At 55.0% G+C, this 16002-nt stretch overlaps 1 protein-coding gene across 1 annotated transcript in view; it reads left to right on the top strand.

Annotated features, from left to right (window-relative positions):
• The window catches only part of LMOD1 (leiomodin 1 (smooth muscle)), a gene marked incomplete at its 3' end in the record, with an annotated part of 19857 nt that extends 3855 nt beyond the window's left edge, over positions 1-16002 (top strand). The window contains exon 2 of the mRNA XM_009335105.1: positions 14494-16002. Coding sequence (XP_009333380.1) covers positions 14494-16002 — 1509 coding nt within the window. The remainder of the gene's footprint in view (positions 1-14493) is intronic.

Below are 16002 nucleotides of genomic sequence, written 5' to 3'. Positions count from 1 at the left end.
GTGGCTAAACCTCATTTTGCAAAGCTGGAAGGCGACTGGGTCGCGGCCCCCGCGGTGCAACGGCCGCTCCAGCTCCCCGCAGCCTGCCGGGACCGGGGACGGGGCAGCATCCGCGCGGGGCCGGCGGCACGCTGACCCAAGCTGCTGCACTCCCGCCTCCCCACCTATTTTTCCTCCTCCCTCCTTCCAACCCTCGTTTGCCCCCTTGTTGTCTGTTAGCTGGGATGTGCAGGAACTTCTCCAAAGTGCAAGTTAGGGTATTTTAAAAGGAAAAGTTCAGTTTCTGCCCATCTCACAGTTCTTCTTGCAGTCGTTGCTCTGTTCTTGGGCTGGCTCCAGGCACCCCCATTCCCTTCTAAATATTGGGACGAGGGGGTATATTTAGAAATATTGTAACTACATAATAACACGTCTTCTTAGTGATGAAAAGGGCAAACTTGGGTAACTAGGAAGCAGTTTATAAACAGCCCAAAATAGATGTGAGCTTTGCCCTAAATTCTCCGCACTGGGGAGCCAAATTCACATCTTGGTGATGCATTAATTAATCTTCATTTTCTATTGCTAGCGAGTAAAAGTATACCCCAAGTTCAACAGTGGGGCTTGGGACAGTGCCTCTCTTCGGATGCGCTCAACAAGGCCTTCTTGTAGGTCCATGTAATAAACTAATATTCACGAGGAGATAAATTAAGAGGTGATTTCTAATAGCTCGTGGCTCTTTACTGTAGTGGGAAAAGACATGCTGACAGAGAAATCTCGGTTAGAAACACGCTGTAAAGGTGAAGCAGTGGCATTAACCGAAGGACGATTTACCTGGGAACACGGCTGACGTGCTATCACTTGAAATCTTTGTATCATGCCTGGGATTTCTCTTTAGAAGAGGAAAAGCTGTTTGTGCCAGGGGATGGGGGCTCAATGTGGGTGTCTCTGCAGGATGGGTTTCTCTGACAGCTGAGCTGTATGCGGAGATGGGTTTTGTGAGAGCTACTCTGGTTTTGCCCAGTTCTTCCTCTGCTGTTGGTGACATCTTCTTTAAAACGCATGTATCTATGCATACAGCACTATGATATACACCCTGGAGGTACCCCCATCTTTCCCGTTGGCATTTGGTCACTCCTAAACCCCCTCAGGAGTACCTTTGCCGGGAGGTACCTGGCTGAGGAGAGCTACCCCGTGGGAAGGACCACCGCTCCATGTGAACCGTGCGTGCCATGGGACCAGGTGCTTTGGTGGACGAGTGCTCCTTAGCAGTTGCCATATCCGTAGCAGGAGGTTTTCCTTTTCAAAGCATGCCACAAAATCCACCTGCTGCTGTTCTTGGCTCTCCTTGGATTCCCACCTGGCCTTACTGCAGGGCCCAGGTGGCTCCAAAACACTGAGCACCTGGTGGCAGAGGCAGCCCCTCCTTGTGCTGTCCTTCTCCAGCACCACCGTCTTCCCTGGGAATGGATGGAGCCTCCTTCCCTCAACTTCACCTGTAAGGAGGGGACACCTGGATGTCCCGGTCCCAGGCCTGCCTCCCAACGAGGCTGCACTGATTTCATGCTGCTTCCAGCAGGGATGGCTGGGAAAATGCATGGGAATTGCATGTGGGGGCATTATCCTAGTGATGGAGGGGATTCATTCCAGGGCCACAAAACCACTTCTTTTAGCAAGATGCTTCCACGTGTGGTGGATGTCTCTTTCCATGTAAGCCTAGGGACCAGCTTCTTGGAGGAGAAGGCTCTGAATAGGAGACTTTGGATGCCAGGACAGCTGTGCACAGCCAGGCTGTGCATAGTGCAGATGGTCCTTGCATTTTTGTCTCCTGAAGGTTGAACACCTTTCCCACAGGAGAAGTTGAGGTGGCTCAGGCAAGTGCCTTCCAACACCTTTCCCCTTCCTCTCGGATGTCCCGCTCCCCACACACCCTCCTGCGCAGACAAGATGCCCTCCTGTGCCCGGTCCATGCATCCTTACCCTCACAGGCTGCTTTGCCTGGCCCTGGGGACATCCTTGTGTCCCCAGGCAGCACCCTTCGCTGTAGGCTGCATACAGCTGACAGCGAGTGGTGCGACAACGTTCCTCCCGGCTGGGTTTTGATGCTGAGGGCAAAAGCAGTGACCTTGGAAGTAGTTGACTTAATCCAAATGCAGCATGTTTGAGGGATGCTGGTGCCAGAGGGCAGCTGGTCCTATTGCCATGGATAAGGATCACAAAACTCCTTGGGAAGGTCTTGTATAAAGTCCTGCCGTCCTTTCTAACTTGCTGGGGTGTGTGCGCGTAGGCTTGGCGCTCGCTGCTGGGTGGTATTCAATCCAGTTACTGGTGGCTATATGTGGAGGGGGACACCGTGAAAAGTGGAGATCCCTACCAATGAGCCCTTCTTCAACACCACGGAAAAACAAGTTAGTATTTAAATTTCTTATTAATGCTCAAAGCTTGTCATCTTTTCATGAAAATATCTGGAGGAAAAACAAGCTCCACATTTAAATAGCTGGGACAGACTCAAGGGAAATTGCAAACAAGGGAAAAGAAGTGGTTGTATCATTCTTCAAGCATCTTACCAGCCTGTGACTAACACATATGTATTTAAACTCTGCTGTTCTGTTTATCAGCCAGTTCTGTCGATATGCCAAGACAGCTCCTTCTCTCTTCCAAGATTCTTCACCAATTCCCAGCTCTTGCCTTTCTTTTAACCATGTCCTGGGCAGGTCTCTAGCAGTCTGGGTGCCTGCTTTTCCCTCATCAGAACAAGTTGTTGTTCTGCCCAGCTCCCGGCCTCCAAAAGAGGTGTAAGGGGTGGGTGACACTGGGGCATCCTTTCTCCTGGTGCTTCTCCAGCAGCACCCAGCTCACGCCGGGGTGGGCAAGGGACGACGGTGTGAGTCCTTCCACCAGCACAATGGCTCCCTGCTCTTTGCATTACTCCCATGGACGATAGCCAGGGAGATCCAAAATAGTCACACGTTTTGAAAGAAACCAAAGGTATTGAGTCGTTCCTGTTTGGTCCTTAAAGGAGGCCACAGGTGGTCTCTGCTTTGTGGCCTCTCCAGCCTGCTGCAGAGCCGCCCATCCAGGAAAGCCCTTTTATTTGTCACCTTTCGTCATTCAAAAATGAAAACTGCCGTTGTCTGCACTCAGATGTTTCGTTCTTCATTTCTGAAAACGTACCAACCCTGTAACGAGAAGCACGAGCATCAGAAGCGAGAGCTGTCAGCTAGCAACAGACGATAAAACAGACCTCCAAGGCAAAAAGAGAAGCAGGAACGAACCCGGGGCAGTTAGAATAAGGACCTGCAGGAACAGCAGTGAGGAGAACAGCTGAAGCAAGCGAGGTGGCAACGCACCCAGGTTTGAACTGCATTTCTGAACAAACGGTGTGAGAAGGAACCAACACCGCCAAATCGGTGTTTTTGTAACGCCGCTGGGAAACGGTGGCAGAAACCTTGTTTTGCTGTGACTGGGGTGAGCGGCAGCACAAAGCGTTCCCAGCGACTTGTAGGTTGCGCTGAAGGCACACTCTGTCTGGGACATAGGCGGTCCATCTAAGGGCACAAGCGGGGAAAAAAAGCTGAATTTCTAGTCAGTCTGAAAAAAAACAAGGGTAAAAAGTTGAGTTCTATATTTACATGAACCACAACTGGGATGCAGATAAATCCATGGAAATGCTTGGAGTCTTTAGCTTATATGGGCCGAGCTGCCACAGACAGGGAGGTTTATTATCTGTTTATGTTGAGCTGATAAATAGACATACAGAGGAGGAAAAGAGCTGGGATCCTTTACGTATCACTTTCTTTCGCAGCGTTATGACATCATTTGCATGCTAAAACAGTCTCGGTGACTCAGCTCCTAGCAGGACGCTGGGATTAACCGGTCGTGTCACTCAAGCCCACCCTTTGCCATGGTGGGAATCGCAGCACGGTGGAGCGAGGGGATCTCGCTTCGCAGGGGAGGAGGTATCAGGGCACTTGTTTTGAAGTCGTGGCGTGGATAGCGGCAACGGCGGTGGACCAGCCACGCCATGAAGTGACATGAGTCCCGCTCAGTCCTTTCCTCTGCCCAGAGCACAGTGCAAACACGGTTGAAAACAGACAGGAACAAGAGCTGCAGAAATGCAACAGGAGAGGCTGGAGCCCTGGGTCACAGAGGTGTTCTGGTGCATGCAGCCCGTTGACGTTGGGTTGAGTAGCCCAGGGCTGAGACACGATATTTGGGTCGGGATTTACGCCGAGACCTGCCAGATGCTGCCGAGGGCTCTGAGCGATGGCAGAAGGCGGACGTGCCCGCCCGGCACGGGAACCGGCACCCGCAGAGCCATGAGAGCCGCCCGCAGCAGAAAGGGAGCTGCAGTTTGCTTCCTTTCAGGGAAGATCTTCAATTTCTAAGAACCAGAGAGCGTGACTCCTGGCATGCCCTGCTTTATCTCATTAAGTGCTGTGTTCTAGGCTACAGTTCCCACGTGGTGCAGGAGCCCAAGGAGCCAGTGCTCCTGTTTCTCATAAGCTATTTAAGGGTTTTGACCAGCAAACCGGCTCTCTGATTTTAGCAGGTAGGCGCCTGGGGCTGGGGCTCATCTCACCTGCTTCAAAGACCTTGGTTCACCCTCTCACACTGGGTGCCCGCGGCCACCGGTGATGCCGTGGGGTGTCTGTGACAGTCCCATGGGCTGGCCGATGGGACCCATGGGAGACCTGCACCAGCAAGGGGCCTGGAGATGCTTTCCATGTAGTCCCAGGAGGCTGGGAGCCAGAGTCCTGCTTCTCGAGCATCCAGCCCCCCGTGATGCAGAGGACGGGAGATAGGATTTAAGACTCGCCAGGGCTGAATTGCAGTTTTTCTGTTCCTAAGAATCTGAGGAATGCTCTTCGTGGGCTGCCCACAGAAAGTGTGCCGGGCAACAATCCAGCCTTGAGGTGGCCGTGGTGTGAATCGCCGGTGTTCACTGCCCTTTGCAACCTCTGCCGAAGAGGGGGCGATCAGAGAAAAGGTCTCATCTTGGGGATATCCAGTTCAGCCATGGCAGTGCCAGGAGAAGGGGCTGGGAATACAACGGATGGAAGAGAAAAACCCTGACTTCTAAAACCAGATTTTGTTAGAGAAGCAAAAGTGTCCATTTGAGTATCCAGCGGCTTTAAGGGCTTTCTGGAAAATGGCTGCATGTCACTGTGGAAGGGCTAGAGCTATTCTATTAAAAGAAACCCAGTTGAAATGTTTGTTATCGGCCTTAATTCAGCAATGAAGGCAAAGCAAGACAAAAGTCAGGGCCAGACAGTCTCTGGAGAACAGCGCTGCATCTCAGAAGGAGGATGTTTTTAAAAACATTGGCCTGGGGAGTGCAAAGAGACAGTGATATTTGGGGTCAGAAAGGTCTGAGCAGAAGGGAAGGGGAATAACTGAGTTCCTCGTTAAAATAACAGAGTAATGGCTGAGGCGGGACAGGGCAAGAAGTTGTTTACATCGCTCTGGGCTTTAGCACATAGAGCATGGCCTGGGGGGTCATGCTAGGTCTGCGTGTGTCCCTGTGCTGGAAGACGAGGTACTTTCACCCTTGCTTCATGCCAAAAGAATCCAAACGTGCCAAGAGAGAAACTCTTTGCTGCCTGGGAATGGTCCTACCAGGGAGCCCGTCGGGGCCAGAGCTCTGCGGGGCATACAGGGGGTGCGAGCAGGGTATCTCACGATACCGGCCCATGATGTTTGGTCTTAGCTAAGGACCAGGAGGGTTGCCCTGGCACTGCTGCAAGTAGAGCAATGCCAGATCCCCTTATGAGTGGGTGGGTGTCACGTAGACCTGGACTCGGCTGTCCTGGGCAAGCAGGGTCAGCAGAAGCCTGGCAGTCCCACTTCCTCTGGTAGTCTCTGGCAATCCAGGTTTAGTAGCTCTCAGGACTTGGCCAAGGACGCAGCTTTTGTTCCAGGAATGTCCTTGGCTCTGAGTTGTCCCTGAGTTACTCAAAACTGGCCAAGTAACGGAGGAAAGGAGCAGCTTGGCCAGCTTGTGTGGTTTAGCTTGGCTCCAGCAACCCTCTCACATGCCTAGAGCGTAATGGCAATGGGTACCCAAATACCCAGGAATGTCAAGTGCAAAACAACCTGCCTTTGCCCACTGGCCACCTCAAGGGACTTCTCCATGCAGTGGGACAGTCTCAGGAGACATCCCTGTCCCCTGGGAGCTCTCACGTGGCTTGTGCCCAGCCTCCTCAGCCCTCTTCACCCATGGTCACACTGAGGGGTGGTGGGATGCTGGTGCCTCACTCACAGCCTCTGGCAAGGATTTGGGGTAGCTGGGCAGGACGGAGGGGGCACTGGGGCTCCTTTAGAGCCCACGCAACTAGGTAGGTGTCTCCAGAGGATGATGCAGATGCCCAAGGTTGGAGCTGTGGGTTAAACCTCATGAGGTTTAACAAGGCCAAGTGCAAGGTCCTGCACCTGGGTCGGGGCAACCCCCGGTATCAATAGAGGCTGGGGGATGAAGGGATTGAGAGCAGCCCTGCCGAGAAGGACTTGGGGGTACTGGTGGATGAAAAGCTGGACATGAGCCGGCAATGTGCACTCGCAGCCCAGAAGGCCAATCGTGTTCTGGGCTGCATCCAAAGTAGCGTGGCCAGCAGGTCGAGGGAGGGGATTCTGCCCCTCTGCTCTGCTCTGGTGAGACCCCACCTGCAGTGCTGCGTCCAGCTCTGGAGCCCTCAGCATAAGAAAGACACAGACCTGTTGGAGCAGGTCCAGAAGAGGGCCACAAAAATGATCAGGGGGATGGAACCCCTCTGCTATGAAGAAAGGCTGAGAGAGTTGGGGTTGTTCAGCCTGGAGAAGAGAAGGCTTCGGGGAGACCTTATTGCAGCCTGTCAGTACTTAAAGGGGGCTTATAAAAAAGATGGTGGCAGACTTTTTAGCAGGGCCTGTTGCGACAGGACAAGGGGGAACGGCTTTAAACTAAAGGGGGGATAGATTGAGCCTAGGTATAAGGAAGACATTTTTTACGCTGAGGGTGGTGAGGCACTGGCCCAGGTTGCCCAGAGAGGTGGTGGATGCCCCCTCCCTGGAAACATTCCAGGTCAGGCTGGACGGGGCTCTGAGCAGCCTGATCTAGTTGAAGATGTCCCTGCCCACGGCCGGGGGGTTGGACTAGATGGCCTTTAGAGGTCCCTTCCAACCCAAACCATTCTATGATTCTGTGATCTCAGAGTCTCATGCTGGCTCTGGAGACCTTTGTAGGACTCGGCAGCATGTGTAGGACAGACTGAAACCCCTCAGGCAGTGATACCGGATTGGCTCGTTAGTTATGGATCCGTAATTATGCCTAAACCCCCTACTTCAAATAACCAAAACCAGCTTCCTTCCCTTGCCAGTCTGGTCTAGGAGCCCCCAGCTGACCAACAGTTTTTAGGGAGTTGTCTGTCAGAGGTCGCCCCTTGTCCCTGGGGCTTCCCCACTTCCCGGCTCTCCCACCTCCAAAAGCCCCTCAGGATTTGCGTGGGACCGATGGAGCTTTGCTGGTGGGTACCTGTTGCCTAAGCCATGCCCTGCCAAGAGTCGAACTGGAAAATGTCCTGTTGGCTGTGGGAGAAATTTATTATCCCAGCAGAGGCTGGGAGAAAGGGACAGTCTCTTGGCCTGGACTTTATCCCCCATCCCTACATCTCTGGAGGGATTCTGGTTGGTTTGCAAGGAGCACGGCTCTGGGTGGAGAGTCTCCGTTGGTGGTAAAAGCCATGTGCCAGGCAGCCAGCACGCCGAAACGGTGCTGCTGGTGGAGTTGCTGGAGAGGAGGGAGGCAGTGAGCCGCAAGGAGAAGACTCATGGGCTCCAGTGGGCTCCAGTGTACATGCAGAGATTACCCCGTGTTGCTGAAATAATCGCTGGATTAATTTAAGTTCAGCTGGTCCAGTTGTCCTTCAGCAGACGCCTGCATCTTGGTTTAGGAGGGCCATGCACTGGTGTAGGGCAGTTTGGTTACAAGCAGTGATAACTCCTTGGTGCTTGCAAGAGCGTAGGCGCAAGACTTATGCCTACAAGTGGACATGCAGCTCAACTGACTTAGCTAAATAGGTGCCATTTCCACGTGCGGGCAGTTTCTGAAGGCGCCGACACTTGCCTCTCGCTTTGCTCCATGTTTTCCCCTTATATTCCTCAAGAACAGACGTCCCCATAGCTGCACGCAGGCGAGGACCGTGCCCCTCTGCTCGGCTGTGTGTGAAGCCCGTGTCCCCATTGCCATCCACAGCAAGCAGCAGCTGGAGCCATCAGCCACGTTGGCGCTAACCCTGGATTTTCCAGCGGTGCTGACGGTTGGGGTGGGCCTGATCCTGGCTCAGGCTTCCCCTCTTGTGCTCCTGATGCTCTTCTATCAGCTGGGGGGTGGTCTCACAGCTGTGGGATGATATCTCACTTCCAGAGGCCACCAGAGCTGCAGGTGACATTAGAGACCGAGACAGTGTCAAGCCTGCAGGTTGAGTTCACTATTTCTGGAGCCGTTTTAACATGAACTGCAGGTGCAGCTTTGGCCCTGAGATCTTTTGCTGACAGTCCTGTTTCCTCCTGGGGTGCAGCGTGCCACGTGCCCCCAGCAGTGACCCTCACGGAGGAGCCGTCCTGGACTATTCCGCCTTCCCCCTTTCAGCCAAGCCCTCCTTGAACCCAGATGGGGCACAGCTCCCCGGAGCCAACACGGAGCCGCTCGGCAGCACATGCTCCCCAAGGTTTCCATCCTTACATCTTGTTCTTTAGCTGAGCCGAGCTCATGGCTCGTGGTGGGGCAGTATCCTGGTAATCTGGGCCATGAGGGACTCTTCCCAGGACATACCTCTGAAAATAACTGCAGGCTGGTGAAAGCTGGCCCCTTCCAAAGAAAAAACATTTCTTCTACAAATGTGTTTCCATATGTCCCCTCTGCCAGGGACTGACGTAACAGCAGCAGCCAGGCCACAAACTGCCCCTTCCCTCCAGCTTGGGTACAGGTTTTGCGAGTCCCTGGATAACCCCTCCTTTCCTCTCCTCTCCAGCGTGTTCCCCTTTCACTTAGGAACCTGCTTGTGGGCACAGCGGGGTGACCGGCTCTCATTCACCGTGCTGAGCAAACAGCCAGATCGATACCTACCACCCAAGCAGCGATTTTCTACCCCAAAACAAGCTGTGGGGCTTTCGGGGCAGGAGGCGAGAACGTCGCTCCACCATCACATCCCCACCACCCGCAGCAGATCTCGGCAGCCCCTCTGCTCCGCTCTGCTCCCACCCATCCCCGGCTCGGCCGGCTGCTCCATCCCCAGCCCCATCCCTTGCTCAGCGTCGGGAGCAGTGCTGCGAATGCTCAGATTCCAGGCAAGAAGTTCCCAGTCTCCTTTGCCTTTTAAGGAAACATCTGAGTGGGTTTGAGGGTTACAAATGCTAACAAGCAATGGCAACGCTCATTTTAGTCTATTTAGAGGAAACGGGAAGGCATTTCAGTTCATCAAAACACTGGTGATTAATCAGCCAAGTACCAGGCTGTTTTCATTAGGCTTATTTTTAAAGGTCTGACACGCTGTGTAAAAATATTCCCCTAATAATCGTGCTCGCAGCAGAGGGAATGGCACAGGAGGGGGTGCAGCGGCACTGGTTTCTAGGTATCCAAGGTAAATATGTCAGCGCGGCAGAGAGGAGCGAGCAGGCAGGACTCAAGATGGCAATGGAGAGGGTACAGCGCTGGCGCTGGCCGCTGCAGATGGAGACAGCCCGGCTGGTGGCCTGGGCTGCAGGAGAAGGTGCGCTGGGGGCTGCGGGGACAGCCAGGGTTTCAAGACCAGGGGGAGGGATGCATTTCTCTCTCTCTTCTTCTGCATCATCCTGCCATGCAGCTCCTCTGCCGAGCACCAGGAGCTGGAGCAACGTGCTTCATTTCCAGCCCGGAGGTGAGGACCTCTGCACCGTCACCAGTGAGCAGAGCTTGGCCGGTGTCACCAGCCAGCGCTGGCACCTGCAGTGGAGCCGGGGTGGTGGGACACACCGAGAGCCTGGGGATGGGTGCAAAGGCAGGAGGGGACGAAGGCACGCTCCCTTCTGGGCACACACGTGGCCTCAGGCAGGGCCAAGAGCAGCTCCTGACCTGGCTTTAGGGATGTCCCCAGTCCCCACAAAGGGATGGAGAGTCTCGTGCAGGCAGTGGCAGATGGGCGAGAGTGACCCTTGGTTTTAGACACACAGGTCTGATTTCTTGCCTGGAAGTTTTTGCTCCTGATTCCTCCCCTTCTGCTGCTGCTGATGGAGCCAGGCGCTTGCAGAGGGTCTTCCCCAGCAGGGACAGGGGTGCCATGATCAAGGCAGCTCTTGCCCCAACTGCATTAAATGAAACAGCTTGAACACCTCTTACCTCTTGCTACCGGCCAGCGCTTTCTGCAATAACTTGCAGCTCTTTGACAGGATCCTTCCAGCGCATCCCAAATTTGCTGGACGCACGTGACCCTGCGAACGCTGCCCGCGGTGGCAGTAACACCCGCAGCCGGTCACTGCACGTCCGTTGCCTTCCCTTTTTCCCCTGGCCGGGGGCAGAGCTGGCTCCTTTTCCCCCAGCTCTTTTCGCACGTCCTGCTCTCTGGCTCCAGTCCCCTCCTTCCCGCAGACCTGCCCCACGCCGCAGCACCTGGACAGGTGGCAACACATCCGTGGATGGAAGCTTTAATGAGAACAGCACTAATGATGTGATAACAAGACATTCCCAGCACTTGCTGCAGCCGCTTTGCTAAGCAGGGATTTGCTATGCATCTTATTTTGCTCTAGTTTCATCCTGTTTGGAGAAATCCATTGCCTTCTCTGAGCATGGGAGATGTTGTAGGTCCTCTCCAGGGTTTTCCTCCCTTTCTCCAAGATTTGCTTGTTCCTGGCCAAAGCCTTTGCTCTGCTTGGTCTTGGATGGCTCAGGCAGCTTAGGGGAGACTCGGGGCTCCCCACTATCCAGTTGCGTGAGCTCGAGCTGGGAAGGAGAAGGCTTTTTGGAGAGCTTGGTGTGGAGATGCGGCTGCTGGCTCTGACTCGCGGAGTGCTCAGCCTGTGGGCACAGAAGAGCTGCAGAGCCCTGGGGGCGCAACTGTCCCTTCTCACAGGAACCTGCAAGAAACCTCCAACCTGGGACAGCCCCAAACACCTTTGAAAGGCACCGTTGGGCATGGGTGTGGGGGGACAGAGCGAGGCAGCAGGGTCCTCATCCCCCACACACTCCCTGCCCAGCCTCCTGCCAGCACAGACATGGCTCTTCCTTCGCCAAGGTGCTTCAGGATGTCACTGAGCATCCTTGCACCATCCCAGCCCTGGGAACAGGGCACATCTTGGCAAGAAGGGCCACTGGGTCAGTGCCAGAGGAGGTGGCATCACCTGCTCCCTGCAGCCCCTGGGACAGGGGGGTGCTGGCATCGGGGCACCTCTGGGAGTCCCATCCCTGGTCTTTGGGGTTTGCAGCAGCGAGGGGCTGTGTGGACGGGCTCTGTAGGGGTCTGGCATATGCCTTTCTGTCGCCTGTTTAGGTCCGCGCAGGGGAGCCAAGAAATCTCTTAACTAAATATACAGCTCTCTCGTCCCAGATGGCATCTGTTCATACGCCAGGTACAAACAGTCCCCACGGCTGCCCCGCTCACAGCCAGGCCAGTTCTTTCCACAAAAAAGCAGTCCCCGAGGGCCAGCAGTGCCACGCGCTGGGAAGGCAGACCCGCGCTCTGCCCCAGCACAGACACCACCGGCCTGGGCCGGGGAAGACACCACGGCTGGGGCATCACCTGGAGGAGGAGGCCAGCCCTGGCTGCAGACCAGGGTCTCTGGACTCCGATTTGGGGATTCAAGGCACTGGGTGAAGCCGCGGTGCTGTCCTAGCCCTGGGGGGGTCTAGGGAGCTCCTAAAGGCATCACAGCTGCATCTCCCAGAGGCATCTTTCTTCCTCCTTTCCCTGAAGTCCTAAAGTCCCCCCAGCAAGTGTGACATTCGCTCTGCCACCCCCTCGCCTTGGTGCTTCCTCTTCCTCCTGCCGCCAGCATCACTGTCAGGTCGCCAGCATCGCTATGGTCAAGCTGAGGACGCCCAGATTAATCCCGCAGCTGTAGATCTGAGCCTGACCTGACCGGGCTCCCAGCTAGCAGTGTCTCAGCACGTCGCCCTCTGCTCATCTCCGGACAGAAACACCACGGCACCGGCTGGCACGCAGAGCCGAGCCGTGCTTGCCAAAGCCAGGCACCCAGGAAGAGCTGGGCCAGCCGCGAGGGGCAGGAGGTGCGTGCTCCCCGGCTGCGGAGCAGGGAGAAGGAGGTTTAAACTGCCAAACCCAGACCCAGACTTTACGGTAGGATCCTCCCCTGCACAGCAAACGTGGTCCCAATGTCAGGGGTTCATCTGTCTTCCGTTCTCTGTTCGCAGCATTGGCTCGTCTCTGGTGGGAGCGGAGGTGTCTCATATCTGATGTTCGGGGAGGTGAATCCTGCCCCGGTGACCTGCTCCTGCTGCATTGCTGTAACAAAGTCTTGGTCGTGTGCCTGCGTCTCTCCAGGCACACGAGGAAGCGAATCCGGTGCCATAAGAAAACCAGCAGGCTGGAAGGCTGCGTGCACCGAGCCGCCATCGAAGGCTTTGATTGCAGAAGCAGAACACGTCGAAACGGTGCTGATGGGAGGCTCTTCCCAGCCCCATCGGCCATGGGTGAAGGCTGCAACGAGGCATTCGTTGTGTCCTGGAGCTGCCGGTGCTGGTCGTGGTCAGCAGCAATGCACAGGACAGGCTGTGCCACGGGCGAGGCTCAGGTGCTTGACAGAAGTACCAAAAATTACGTGAAAAGGGGGTTTGCCTGACAAGGGGCAAATGATCAAATGGCCCTAAAGCATGAAGGTAAAGAGGAAAATCCTTTTCTGCCAGAGGCAGTTTGTAAGTAAATAGCCATCAAGTCTTGGGGTTGCATCCCTCTGCATGCAGGGAGGATGTAGTCGCTGCCTGAAGGTCAGCGTTGGAGAGCCGAAAGCCAGACTAAGCTCCTCCAGCATATCGAAGTCCCGTGAACACAACAGTGGCATCGTGATAAGCGTAAAAGCAAAGGCAAAAATTGCTTTTGAAGAGTGAATATACAAGGAGGCAGACAAAACGAAAGCACTGATGCTCGCCAGCCCACTGAGGAATGAGCCGGCATCTTGGCTGGCCTGGAGATAAAAGAAGAAACTCGGGAGGTCCAGGGCACTGCTGCGTGACTTCTAGGCACAGGGAGACGGGGAGGTCCCAGGGGCAGGGGAAGGGGGTGCCAGCTGCAGTGACGTGGCTTTGCTTAACCCACACGGCAAAATCTGCATCCTTCCCCAAGACCGCCCCGGTTAAGCTCTCCCCTCCTGTGCTGCCTTTGGACGCTGGAAGAAGGTGCGCTGGGAAAACATCGTGCATTACAGAGCAATAAACGCCGTGTCCCCATTTCCTTGGTTTTCTCCAGGGAGCCGAAAAATGCAAACTCACGTTAAGAGGAGGCCGGTTTCGGAGGGTTGGGTGCAACTGCTTCATCAGCAGTGTCACCTGTGTCACCGGCTGTGGACGCTCCCCTGCTTGCACACGCGTCCAGGCCAGCACGGGAAGCGTGTTGGGCTCTAGACCGGGCAAAGCTGCAGAGCATCCAGCTGGAAACCATTTCGGAAAGCTGGGAAAGCACCTGGGGTTCACAGAGGTATAGGCACTAGATCCATCCCTGGTTAAAAGGGTAATTAAAAAGAGGATAACAGAAGGTGATTAAAAAGAGGATAACTCGTAGGAGGTATGATAGGAAGGGGTCAAACAGCGCAGTCTGCTAAGGGAGATCCATCCTGCCGCTTGTTAGGTTATCCTCTGTTCACTGGGGGTGAAGGAGGGCATCCTGCAGACCTCTGGAGCCCTTTGGGAAGGGACTGGAGGCAGAAGGAGAGCAGAGGTGCCTTGGAGAGCTGCAGCGGGACCTCGGCACACCTGGGTCCTGCAGGCTCTGCCTACATTCAGGCCACTCGGATGCTGAACCCTCCCCTGGACCCGGGACCTCGGCTGGGTTAAACTTTCCTCTTCCAAAGCACAACCACAGGCTGCAGTGTGTGAACATGCGGTGGTAAATCACTCAGGTGAGATGGAGGAGACTCTGACCTGTATTCAGGGCTAAACCATCATGATTTGGAGCAGGTCGCTTACCTCCCTGAAGAGTCCTGGCCGCGGGTCTGTCCCCTGCCACGGCACAGACCAGCGCTAGCTGTCCTCGTGCTCCCCCACGGCACCTCCCCATTGCCTCCTGGGGAGCCTGCCCGATGCTCTCACCGGGTTTCTATCATAAATGCCTGTTTTAGGGCAGCTCATCCCTCATAGGCGTAGTCTAAGACCGTCCTGAGACCGGACTGTCCTGCATCCTCCCACGCATCTTCCCCGGCTGCGGTGCTGCCCCGTGGGTCCCCGTGGCTGCTCCCGTGTGACAGAGGAGCAGAGTTGGTGACGATGATACTGGGGTGGCGAGTCTGGAGGTCGGAGGCATCCGTCTCTGTAACGCCTCGGTGTTTTTCTCTTGCTAGGAAAGCAGATCGAGCGAGAAGAATAAGGGAGCCAAGAATGAAGAAGAAAAGGGAAAGGAAGCTCCTTCCAAAGACCTGGCCCAGAAACGAGATACAAAAGTGGGGAAAGACTCTAAAAAGGAAGAAAGCGTTCAGAAAACAGACCCAAAAGTTAAAGCTGAGGCTGCGACCAAGACCAAAGAGGAGAAGGCTATCAACGACAAAGTCAAGGCCATGGAGAAAAAGCTGATGGGGAAGGACAAAAAGGAGGACGAGAAGGGCTCAGTGTTGAAGAAGGACATGGGGAAGTATAAAAAGGAGGAAGAAAAGGGCTCAGCATTAAAGAAGGATGCAGGGAAGGATAAAAAGGGGGAAGAAAAGGGCTCAGCATTAAAGAAGGATGCAGGGAAGGATAAAAAGGAAGAAGAGAAGGGCTCAGCAGCAAAGAAGGAGACAGGGAAGGACAAAAAGGAAGAAGAAAAGGGTTCTGCATTGAAGAAGGGCACAGGGAAGGACAAAAAGGAAGAAGAAAAGGGTTCTGCATTGAAGAAGGGCACAGGGAAGGACAAAAAGGAGGAGGAGAAGAGTTCAGGATCAAAGAAAGAGGCAGAAAAAGACACAAAGGGAGAAGATAAGAAAGAAAAAGATAAAAAAGAAGAGCAAAAGAGTTCAGCTTTGAAAAAATCAAAGGCAGACGAGAAGGAGAAATCCCAGCCAGAGGCAGAAAAGGCAGCGGAGGGCAAACAGGAGGCCAAGGCAGCGGCCGAGAGCAGCCCCTCCAAGCCCACCACCGGCGGCTCCCCGGATCAGGCCAAGGATGACGAAGCCTCCAGCATTTTCGATGAGCTCATCGAGAAGGTGAAGAACAACGATGCCGAGGTCACCGAAGTGAACGTGAACAACTCGGACTGCATCAACAACGAGACCCTGGTGCGCTTCACCGAGGCCCTGGAGTTCAACACCGTGGTCAAGCTGTTCGCCTTGGCCAACACCCGTGCCGACGACCACGTGGCCTTCGCCATCGCCATCATGCTGAAGTCCAACAAGGTGCTGACGAGCATCAACCTGGACTCCAACCACATCACGGGCAAGGGCATCCTGGCCATTTTCCGGGCGCTGCTGCAGAACAACACGCTGACGGAGCTGCGTTTCCACAACCAGCGGCACATCTGCGGGGGGAAGACGGAGATGGAGATCGCCAAGCTCCTGAAGGAAAACACCACGCTTCTGAAGCTGGGCTATCACTTCGAGCTGGCCGGACCACGCATGACAGTCACCAACCTGCTGAGCCGTAACATGGACAAACAGAGGCAGAAACGCCTCCAGGAGCAGAAACTGGCACAGGAGCGTGGAGAGAAGAAGGACCTCCTGGAGGTGCCCAAGCCCGGAGCCCTGCCAAAGGGGTCCCCCAAGCCATCCCCGCAGCCGTCCCCCAAGGCTTCCCCCAAAAGCTCTCCCAAGAAAGGGGGGGCGCCCGCCGCACCGCCCCCGCCTCCTCCTCCCCTCGCCCCACCGCTGATCCACGAGAAC

This window comes from Pygoscelis adeliae, unplaced genomic scaffold (assembly GCF_000699105.1).
Source record: "Pygoscelis adeliae isolate BGI_AS28 unplaced genomic scaffold, ASM69910v1 Scaffold472, whole genome shotgun sequence".
In the NCBI taxonomy this organism is placed as follows: domain Eukaryota; kingdom Metazoa; phylum Chordata; class Aves; order Sphenisciformes; family Spheniscidae; genus Pygoscelis; species Pygoscelis adeliae.
The sequence above is the reverse complement of the archived record's forward strand: the minus strand, read 5'-3'. Positions and strand labels throughout refer to the sequence as shown.